This window comes from Opisthorchis viverrini (assembly GCF_000715545.1).
Source record: "Opisthorchis viverrini unplaced genomic scaffold opera_v5_68, whole genome shotgun sequence".
NCBI lineage: Eukaryota > Metazoa > Platyhelminthes > Trematoda > Opisthorchiida > Opisthorchiidae > Opisthorchis > Opisthorchis viverrini.
The window spans coordinates 328,260-340,032 of record NW_008751724.1 but is presented as its reverse complement, the minus strand read 5'-3'; the positions used below and the strand labels follow the sequence as shown (position 1 = coordinate 340,032).

Here is an 11,773-nt window from a genome sequence, read left to right as displayed (position 1 = left end):
GAGGTGATATGGGATTTCCCAAATGGTCATATAATTGCTTACAAGAGACTGGGTGTGATGTTAGATGCAGGTTTATAAGGTTATCCACATAGTTTATCTTGAAGACAACATATCTTCAGTACTGCCTGCGCCATGCCATTCAAGTCTTAGAATCACTTCTGGGAATTAAGATGACTGGAAGGAAACCTGATCTGACGGTTTATTGTGCTCGTCTTTAATTTCCGGGTGTGCTGCAGTCCGTTTGGGAATCTTGCGCAGATTTCTGGATAAAGTTGAAACTGGTGAGTGGTTCCGATCAGTTCACTAATGCCAAAAGCTGCAATCAATACCACTTTTTGCTAGTAGGTGAAATGATATATCAGGTTGATCGATGGATATGAGGACATCTGTTGGCGCCTTGAGGCAGACAGAACAACCAGTTCTTACAATAACTGATACGGTGGCTTCAGTGCTACTCTCCAGCTTGCCGCAAAATTTCTGCGTCATCTAGGACATCAACAGGGAGATTCACCGATTACCTATGGGGACTGATGAGGTTCCAATCTGAGGATGACCGCTAATTCAAAACACCCTAAGTACATGACAAAGTACCACGTTTTTGGAGGCTTTATTCTAGACTCCCTGATAAGGTCGAACAATACGAGTTCTTAGCCCATCAAGCAACGACAAAAATAGCCTTGCCATTTTGAGATGTTTTTCGCAGCCGCACAGGCCACAGTGGTTCTCACTCGTCGGATTATGATTGACCACTTTGAGGTCCACGGGTGTCGCGGATCGTAGCTGACCACCCATGTTTGAAGAATGGTAAAGTGATGCGCCAGTCATTCTTACGGAGATGGGCCCCGTAGACGTATTGGATTCGTCTTTAGACCATAACAACGGCGGTTGACTGCCATACGTGGCATGGATGTACGCCTGTTCAAATCATAGGAAGGGCTTTTTCAGTGCTTTTTTATTAGACGATATTCCACGCCAAGAAGCATTCGTTATACGTTCACAGCTGTTCTGTTGCAAGACGAATAGAAGACGCAACATGTGTTTTAAACACGGCAAAATGCAGCTGTAATTCATGGAAGTCTAAACCTGCGGCTTCCGGCCCATTGAGACCTCGGAACTCCCTACGCGGAATATATCCCTTAGTTCGTAAGGTGTAGCTTGACTGGACGAACTCCAACATGCCTTGACACGCGTGAAAAGTGACGAGCAGCAAAGATAATATGTATGTACAGGAGGCTGAGCCTATCACTTCTTAGCCAAACCGAATACCCTCTGTCTTAAATGCCAAAAGCAATCGAAGCAAGTCGTCCTCGTCCAAGACTCGGCCCCGCTTTTTGTCAAAGCCTGAATCTTCCAAGATGGATTTTAACTTGACCTCCATAGCAGCGACCCCTTCAGTTGAACAGGCGATCGTAGGCGGATCTGGTGTGACACCACGAGCAGTGCAACTCTCCAAGTAGTGTTTGCGCAACAATACAGCGACAGCTTTACCGGAGAAATTCGCACCGATGGTCTTGTTTTTTCGAGCGAACACCAGCCGCAGCAGGCCATCCCATTCGGAGAAGGTGACTGGCGGGAGCGGATGCCGTGGTTCAACTCGAACCACTGCTGAGTCCACTCGCGGAGGAGGTCGAAAGCTGTTCCTACTTATCTGAAACAAAGAAATGAAGTATTCAGAGTGGGACCAAACTGAATATGCATGCAGTCGTGTTGGTGCACTAGTTGTTACAAGTTGGAGCTGAGGGTGGTCAAACACACTCATCAAGTGGAATAAGTACGACGCAGGTACAATAATGTTTGAACTCTCACTACAGCAGCACATCACGAAACCGCAAATTCTCTCCCTTAATAAAGTAGAGCTATTGACAGGTGTCTCACTGACCGTTCAAACAAGGCAGCGACCACCGTAACCTCCCGAGAGTGACCGGTATGAAAACGGTGGACAGTTTGGTACCTTCGAAAGGATTACACAATAGCTCAAGGCTGACGAGAAATAACATTGTCCCCCTCACGGGAGCTCAATTGGAGATCGTCTTAGTACATGTAGTGGTAGTAGTACGCACATAGTACACTAACTTTGAAGTGACAGAGACCGCGGACAAGCGAAAATCAGATTAGGTTGAGTGCCAATCGTGCGGCTGTAACATTCGGGGCCTGGCTGCCACGCCACTCGAAGCAACCACGAGGGCTGAAATACTCAGAATGCTAAAGCCTAGACAGGAACAATGGAGATGCAGATATTGGGTTCGAACCACGACCATTCGCGCGTTAACAGCCATCTCGAGTTCGATCACTACTTAGGTCAAAAACGACTTAATGCGGATTGAGGGGTGAAATTTTGGCGTACAAACTCATACAATATAGTTGGTAAAATACTACAGGTGTAGTCGACAAGTATTAACGACAAGGCGTGACAACAGTGCATCAAGCAATGAGTCTGAGGTAACAAAATGTCGGGTCACCGCAACAAAGAAGGCTGGTTGTACTAGGGCCACTTCCAAGGAGTGGTCCTGGGTGACAAGGATGTTAGCAATCTTATATTTTCCGGATAAAGTGATTGAAAGTATCAGAGTTCTTGTGGACCATAAAACTAACATTCCTAGAGACTCCATTGCACTTGAAGATGTGTTTCGACGACCTAACTATGAGACAGTGGTTTTCCTACAAAAACAAAGAAGAGTCCTGACACCATTTGGACTGCCTCATTGTCTGGCACTCTTCTGTGCGATGCGTGCACAATAATGTAATATGTTTACCAAGGCGATGAAAAGAGACAAAATGGTTGGTAAAACATCGTCAATATCTGGTGACGAGAAGTAGCACAGTGCTGACTCAGCAGTTCACTGAGACTTTCCAGGGGTACGCCCCTTGAAAGTCGTTAGCAGTGATGGCTATACATTACTTGGAGGAGCTTTATATCCATGATGTGGTGCGATGTCAGTCAGGGGACTTACCCGCATTAGGAGAGCCACTTTGCAATGGAATTGTACAGCTGCTGACAACCGACAGTACATTTTATCGCCTGGCTGAGCGAGTAGCCGGTCAGCAAACTCTTTTTGGACCATGACCACCGCCGCGCGATAGCCCCGACCGGCCTTCATGAGTCGTTGAATGAATGGGGAGGAGATTTGGTAGGGTAAGTTGGACACGCACAGATCGAATTTGGGCCAAGTGGTAGCTTTGATGGCATCCCCCACTAGAATTTCTAATTTAGAACGGTTGGACCTATTTGGAAAAAGCAAGAACAGTGTATAAATAGGGGGCAACCATGACAGAAAACGAACTGAACAACCCGCCAGAATACGCAAGTCTATAAAAGAAAACAGTCCGGATTTAGTCACCAAGCCGACCTAGGGGAGGGCAAGAAGCACAATTCATGTGTGAATACAAGATCCCTGCGTGTCCTGTGGGAATTGTATAACCTAACAAACAGTTTGGTTGCGCAAGATAATCACAACTAGTAATCTTAGTTAAGTATGGAATAACTGTTTGTGCAAAGAACCAGCACAGTTAAGTGGAGGGGGTGTTTGGTTGTAAGGACACTGCCTAGTTAGATTTACGGGCTGAATTTAACCACTGTTTCAGTTGGCGGGAAGTGCACTTTTCACTAGGTACCTGGAAAAGCTTGTTCCGCTCTCAAACCATAGATTGGCTGGATGCCTGAGTTGAGGGCGACCTTTGCTTCAGTCGTAGGAAGTACCTTCATTACGAGGTGCAGTCAGATGAAACAACTTTTTATTTCTCAGGCAACACCAGTGAGTTGGACACATGTACTTGATACGCTGTTTCTCTTCATGGAAAGTCGATTCCATGCGAGACTCACTAAACGCGCCCGAAGGTTATTAGAAGCGTCAGTGACGTTCTGCCTGACTCAGGCAATATAAATGCGATCGTCTGAATAGAGGTTTGGGGCGATTTAACTGGCCAATGGCGTTGGGAGATTTCCATCAACGCAAAAAGTTTAGAACCGGTCGTTATAGGAAACCTTGGGGGACAATAGGTGGATTTACTGCTCGTCAGACGAAGTTTAGCTGAAAATATAGTTAACTGCTGTAGCATCATTCTAACTGACATCGGCTAATACATCCGTCTATAAGGTGTTAACAATTGGCCATCCTCGATGTTAGGATTAACGCCCGTAGTTTCTCATGCTCAGCCATGGATTTCCAATATCTGTATTCAACTGTCACACCCACAAAGTGATACTGTGCAGCCATGCTGATCATTCGTGTCAGGATAGAGGGAGCCAACTGTCAAGGAATCACGAGGAAACCCATAGGTCCGGTGGAGCGAGCAAGCAACAGTGTATCTACTTTAGTTGATCCGATTCGTTGGCTGCGACAGAAATAAGACTCGTTAAATTATTTGTGAACCCGAGCATAAGGCTTTTTCAGCCTATCGAACAACGCGTTGAGTTCTAGTTTAACTGGTCGGCCGTCGTCCTTCCCTCTTGGGGTCTCTCCACAGTCCGTCGCAACTTCTCCACCTAATGAAGAAATCTGCAAGACAACACATTCAAGTAAGAAACTCAGTGAGCTTCCCAGTTAAGTAACACCTATTTGGAGGGATTTCGGCCCAGTGATATATTCCTAACTGCTGGTTAAGATGTTTATTTTGTTGACATTCAAAAAAGTTGGGATAAGTTTTGTTGAGTCACTCTAGCATAATCCTCAAGCCAATGATGTCCACCTCACCAACAACTGTCGTCCTCCCAAAGCCTCGAATGGTGTGCGCACTAGCCCATCATGAACTGGATTCCGTGGCGGACGTGACTGTGCAGTTCATATATTCACATTTAGACGCAGACACGTTCATCAACCATCCACGATTGTTTGTTTTCTCAAAATCCAACCAATTTTGAATCGTTTGCCATAACTGTTCCAGGGATTCTCTAATCAGAGATAGTGCGCCGGACAAATTGGTGAATGTCTGAAACCATTGCGCATAGAAACGCCTGGGTATAACATAACGTAGCATCTGGTATTCGAATCACCAACGTGTATTTCCGCAATACGATCAACAGGGACTGGCTTCACACCAGGGCATGGGTTTTCATTAGATTAAGCACTGTTCGTCGCTCGTCGTTTCCTTCGTTATACGTCCGAACGTACCCACTCGTGATTGCTCCAGTATGTGAATAGTTCTAAGGCACTTTGGGTCGGTCTATCTTTGTTTGTTCGAATTCACTGAATGCCTTAAACTATAAGGCGTCACTAACTGAATGAGTGAAACTCGATTTCATCTTAGGTAAAAAGCGAAATTGGTTGACTGGAACACAGTTTCCCAAACTTGCCTGGCCGATAGCGTTGTCAGGTCGTACAGCGCCGGTTTCACCTTAGGTTCTGTGCTGCCCATTATCGTCACCCCTATCTAGAGTTGTGATAGACCACATCCTAGAGACTGTTCATTTACAGGTCGACAGCGGTAGTGGCTAAGATAAAACGAGTTCTGGACCTAGGCCGCGTAAATGACATCGTTATATGGGACGAAGATCACAATGCCGTTCAATTCACCTTCAATAACTGCGTTAGGAAATTTCCGTCAAGTTACGCTGGAAGTCATGTGGCATGTACTACTCATATCGACCTATGGCCAAGTCTACACACGAGTTATCTAAGGACAAGAATAGTCCAACGTACTTCCGATTCAACGCACCAAATGGAAATAACCTTCCTCAGTACGCAGGCAAGAGTGACATGCATTACTCTAAGACACTTATGGTGATGATGAGGTCTGGGTGAATGACAGTATAATCTTCACTGGTACTTTCTTATGGAGAGGAGAGCTGATAGTTAAGTTAATGTAAGATTTGATAACCGTCTGCTTTCGACCACTGTTGTCTACAAGCATCGTGAGTATCTATTAGCGGCAATGACGATGGATTACGGGTGATGCGAAAATCACTAAACTTAAACTAGTGATCAAAATGTGCATTGATGGTGGAACCATATTTACTCACACGAGCTTCAGTCCAGGCGTCAGATGGGAAACTAGAAAACAGCAGAACTCGGTGTCCAAAACAGAGTTTATTACTACCAGAATAACCTCGGTCGGGTTGTCACAATAGCCAAAATGAAGCATGAAAGATAGAGAATTTTTTCTGGTCCCGATGTGACGCGTTGTGTTATCTGGTACAGTGAGTTTTCCGAGTGATACTTTCGATGCTGTTGTTGTCAAATTCGGATACACGGTACTCGTAGCTATGCCGCTCTTATTGTAAACTTTAGAGATTTTCTAAGCCAAGGTGCCGTAATGTGGAAGTGTGTTCCAACTATTGGGAAGGCAGCACTTTCTATCTCAAGCTTACTGTAAAAACAGACAACAAATGGTACATACATTAGACCGAGGAAGATAACATAAACGGAGCAACTCCAGATAGGAGATCCCCAAAGAAAATTATTGCAGTGATTAACCGAGAATAACAGACCGAGCCCGAGTCAGTGAGTGTGCGCGAAGGGTGGATTTACGGTGTATGTGAGTCAGTTATGTTCGAGGTACTACGACATTATTGCTATTAATGGAAAACAACCATGAAGTGGCTTTTGACCCCCCTATCACGAAGTACTTTGGCCTCACGGAGAGAAATCCAGTTTCGTTTAAAACCACTTGGACTATAGGTTCAAAAAGCTGGTGATGTCACACAACTATCTGTTTCTGGGTAGTTATTTCATTTCAAGCTACCTAAGGCCAAGTGACGAAAACAAAAAAACCGTCACTGGGACCCAAAAACTTAACCCAAGAACTCACAAGGTCTGGAGACGTTTTTGCAATTCGGCAACCATTCGAGGGTCGATCTCAAACGCGCACACCTTCTTCGCCCGTTCCAAAAGTTTTACAGTGAGGTTACCGGTTCCCGCACCTATTTCAAGCACAGTATCTGTGTTTTTCACACCGGCCTTCTCAATCATGGTGTTGATAATCAAGGGGTTTTTGAGAATGTGCTGTCCCTTCTGTTTTTGGAAACGAATACCTCCCGTTTTAATTATTTCAGATTTTTCCTTCTTAGTTTTCGTCTTCCCCATTTCTTTTCGTAAGATGCACCGGTCTGTAGAAACTGAAAAAAAACAGGGCAAAACATTTGAAGGTATCTACGGTTGAGCTTATGAACCTCACTTATAGCACCTAAGCTTGGTTCAGAGGGTTTGATTCCTCGTTACTCACGATAAACGTGCTGCAACTGAGTTGTTTAGATTGACAAGTGGAGTATGGAACGCCCGGATAAATTTATTATTTTCTGGTGAACATTACAGCTTTGAAAAGACGGTACGGATTCATCATAACATAGTAAGCGCGGATAGGAGGATCCAAGTGAAAACCACATGAGATTTCCACTCTTGATGTAGTGACAGGTTGCAGGCGTTGTCCTCCAGGCTTAAAAGCATACAGCTGTGATGAGAAACCATCATCGTTATCCGGGACAGTAAAATCAGTGTTAACTCTGATGCCTCACTGCCGTACAACCACAACGTTTATCTGATCATATTTAAGGCCTTAGAATGAAAAAAAGAATGGGTGAGGAAGGGACCCAGTTCTGAGGTGCCTACACCTTCAGGCACTCAGTCAGACAACCTGAAAAGAAATTGACGAAAGCCACTTTTCTGGTGAACATTACAGCTTTGAAAAGACGGTACGGATTCATCATAACATAGTAAGCGCGGATAGGAGGATCCAAGTGAAAACCACATGAGATTTCCACTCTTGATGTAGTGACAGGTTGCAGGCGTTGTCCTCCAGGCTTAAAAGCATACAGCTGTGATGAGAAACCATCATCGTTATCCGGGACAGTAAAATCAGTGTTAACTCTGATGCCTCACTGCCGTACAACCACAACGTTTATCTGATCATATTTAAGGCCTTAGAATGAAAAAAAGAATGGGTGAGGAAGGGACCCAGTTCTGAGGTGCCTACACCTTCAAGCACTCAGTCAGACAACCTGAAAAGAAATTGATAGCACGAAAGCCACTGACATCGATCAGCCGTCATTTCTTGAAATGTCTCCAGTCAAGGACAGTAGGGGTCACTGGACCCCATCCTGAAAGTGCACTGCACAAACAACACCTAAACTCTTGATAATCTCTTTCAGTCATACGTTGTCCACCTCACTGTGTCTGTAGAGTGGGACACATTGACAGTCATCCCTATCTTCAAAAAGGGTACGTGAACGCTGTGTGAAAGCCACCGTGCCACCAGACTGGTAGATGCCGTATCGAAGGTCTTATCCTTCGACAGGAGCACAGGAATGGACAGATTAGTGAGAACCAAGTTGGGTTCCGTTTGCAAGAGGATGCACCGGTCACATTTTCACCCTTCGTCAAATTCTGGAACAGCGTCACTGGTTCCAGTGGCCAACAATGTTTATCTTGGCTTGAAGGCTGCCTTTGGCTCTGTGGACCATCAGGCACTATGGAAGTCTGTGGAGCAAAGGTGTCCCCCATAAGTTATTGACCCTCCTTAAGGTGCTTTACACCAACTCCCGCAGACGTGTGAAGGTTTACGGGAAGCTATCAACTGAGTTCACCATGTCAGGTATATTTTACGTTTAAAGTAACTTAGAAAACACGTGTGTAAGGACACGGATGTATTGCATACATGCGGCCAAACAGATCCGCATGTAACGGGTACACACATAAACTGAATCATATACACGGTTCTATCACGCAATGTTGGATAGATACGCAAGTGTACAAACCAATGGACACATCCAACCAGCTACTAGTCACATAGCAGTTTGCCCATGGGTTTACGAACGGACACGCGTGCAAACTCTATGACACGTCCGAGCGGCTACCACAATCCACCACCATAGTTAACCAACTCCCGCTTCGTAGCATTCCACCGGCTTTGACTCCCGTGCTGATCGGCGTAGGCACCTTGGTGAATCTGTAGCAGCTTCGAAACTCTCTTGCTTCAATCCGGAGTCCACCTGTACCACCGGCTCAGGTGGTTCATGCTTCCTAGTTCTAACAGCATATCGATAAGACGACGGTTCGTCAATGGCACACATCCACGTACCCATCGCTTATCTGAGGTTTAAGGTGCCTACACCTTCAAGCACTCAGTCAGACAACCTGAAAAGAAATTGATAGCACGAAAGCCACTGACATCGATCAGCCGTCATTTCTTGAAATGTCTCCAGTCAAGGACAGTAGGGGTCACTGGACCCCATCCTGAAAGTGCACTGCACAAACAACACCTAAACTCTTGATAATCTCTTTCAGTCATACGTTGTCCACCTCACTGTGTCTGTAGAGTGGGACACATTGACAGTCATCCCTATCTTCAAAAAGGGTACGTGAACGCTGTGTGAAAGCCACCGTGCCACCAGACTGGTAGATGCCGTATCGAAGGTCTTATCCTTCGACAGGAGCACAGGAATGGACAGATTAGTGAGAACCAAGTTGGGTTCCGTTTGCAAGAGGATGCACCGGTCACATTTTCACCCTTCGTCAAATTCTGGAACAGCGTCACTGGTTCCAGTGGCCAACAATGTTTATCTTGGCTTGAAGGCTGCCTTTGGCTCTGTGGACCATCAGGCACTATGGAAGTCTGTGGAGCAAAGGTGTCCCCCATAAGTTATTGACCCTCCTTAAGGTGCTTTACACCAACTCCCGCAGACGTGTGAAGGTTTACGGGAAGCTATCAACTGAGTTCACCATGTCAGGTATATTTTACGTTTAAAGTAACTTAGAAAACACGTGTGTAAGGACACGGATGTATTGCATACATGCGGCCAAACAGATCCGCATGTAACGGGTACACACATAAACTGAATCATATACACGGTTCTATCACGCAATGTTGGATAGATACGCAAGTGTACAAACCAATGGACACATCCAACCAGCTACTAGTCACATAGCAGTTTGCCCATGGGTTTACGAACGGACACGCGTGCAAACTCTATGACACGTCCGAGCGGCTACCACAATCCACCACCATAGTTAACCAACTCCCGCTTCGTAGCATTCCACCGGCTTTGACTCCCGTGCTGATCGGCGTAGGCACCTTGGTGAATCTGTAGCAGCTTCGAAACTCTCTTGCTTCAATCCGGAGTCCACCTGTACCACCGGCTCAGGTGGTTCATGCTTCCTAGTTCTAACAGCATATCGATAAGACGACGGTTCGTCAATGGCACACATCCACGTACCCATCGCTTATCTGAGGTTTAACGTAAACCTCCTCGCCACTTCGTATTGTGCCAGATCGGGCGTGCTTAGTCGCTTTTGCCTCATGGAACACTGTTTGACCTTAACCAGAACATTCAGCCGTGTAAGATCCAAACTTGTCCAAGTCTCCGTCCCATTAGTAATCACAGGGCGTCTGGCCTGTAATAGTATGCGGCGTAACTCTGTATTGCAGTAGAAACTTGTCTAGTCTTATTTGTAGAATACTGTTGGGCTTTGTTTTTACCAATCAATTCTTCAACGTGGCCACCGAGCGTCCAGATAGGCCATTAGAAGCGCGATAGGATGGTGCTGCTAAAATATGTTATATGTCATTGGTCTTCAAAAAAGTAGGAATTCGGTTAGTCAGGAATCCACGCGGATCCCACCATACCGCACCTCTTTAGGCGCTGCTACGGCCGAGAAGCCTCGCCCGCTCGAGGTTGGCCCAGAATTCGGGACGCTTGCAGGTCCGGCATCAAGGCGAGATCTGATTGGTCAACATTCTGCACCCAACAGCCAATCATGACCCAGTATTGGTCAAATGACGGTTGCCAATGGAGCATCCAGAACGTGTCAGAAATCCCAGAAAGTTATAGCTGCTTACGCTATATATACGAAGCGCTGTACAACTGTTCCTGACTTCGTTTTGGGCGTTAATAGACCTTGCGCACCTTTGGTGGTTGTTTTGACGTGAACGCTAGCTTGGGAGGCTCGGATTCAGAACTAAGCTGAGGAAAATACCGTTAATACAATTGGCGAACGGGAACCCAGGATGTCAATCGAATTTGATCAGCTCCGAGAACTATTGCAGCAGCACCAAAAGCAGTGTGAAGAAGCGCAACCGAAGCTCACTGAATTACTGTCTCAGAAACTGCATATCCAAACAACAGCAGTCAGTACTGGTGAGTCTTCTGTTCCCTCAAGTGACGCAGCCGCGGCCTTAATTGCGGAGTTCACATTTGACGCTCTTTCTGGTCACACTTTTGACTCCTGGTTCAAGCGGTACGAAGACATGTTCAAGACTGATTTTTCAAAATTTGATGATGGATGGATAGTCAGACTATTGCTGCGAAGACTCGGCACACCGGAGCATGAACGGTTCGCAAATTTCATTTTCCCCAAGCTTCCCCGCTACCTCAACTTTGATGAAACGGTCAGAATACTGTCCTAGATATTCGGCGATCAAACATCACTGTTCAATATCCGCTACCAATGCCTAAAGTTGGTCAAAAATGTGATGATGATTTCATCACGTTTGCCGGTGTTGTCAATCGAGAATGCAAGCGCTTTAGGCTCAGCTCAATGACAGAGAATCAGTTTAAGTTTAAGTCATCCCCGGATGCTGACAACAGAACCCGGCTTCTTAACAGAATTGAACAGGATGCCGAAATGACGTTGCAGAGCCTCACCACTGAATGCCAACGACTCATCCACCTGAAGCACGACACGGTTACGATCGGTCAGCCACCTGTGACCTCAGGCAGCTGTATACAGGCAGTCAACTCCAGCGTGCTCAGGAGATCCGACAAGAAGCCCCATCGAAGACAGGGTAAGCCTCCCACAAGTTCCTGTCATTGCGGTGGGTGGCATTTTGCACGTTATTGCCGGTT

The 11,773-nt window shown here is 46.0% G+C and overlaps 1 protein-coding gene across 1 annotated transcript; it reads right to left on the bottom strand.

Moving 5' to 3' along the window:
• Positions 1 to 1,207: 1,207 nt before the first annotated feature.
• T265_04225 (hypothetical protein) lies at positions 1,208 to 7,504 on the bottom strand (the record flags this gene model as incomplete). Its single annotated transcript, XM_009168918.1, has 3 exons — positions 1,208 to 1,648; positions 2,952 to 3,222; positions 6,745 to 7,504. The coding sequence occupies 3 exons, from the start codon at positions 7,017 to 7,019 to the stop codon at positions 1,250 to 1,252; spliced, it is 945 nt and encodes a 314-aa protein (XP_009167182.1).
• Positions 7,505 to 11,773: the final 4,269 nt, after the last annotated feature.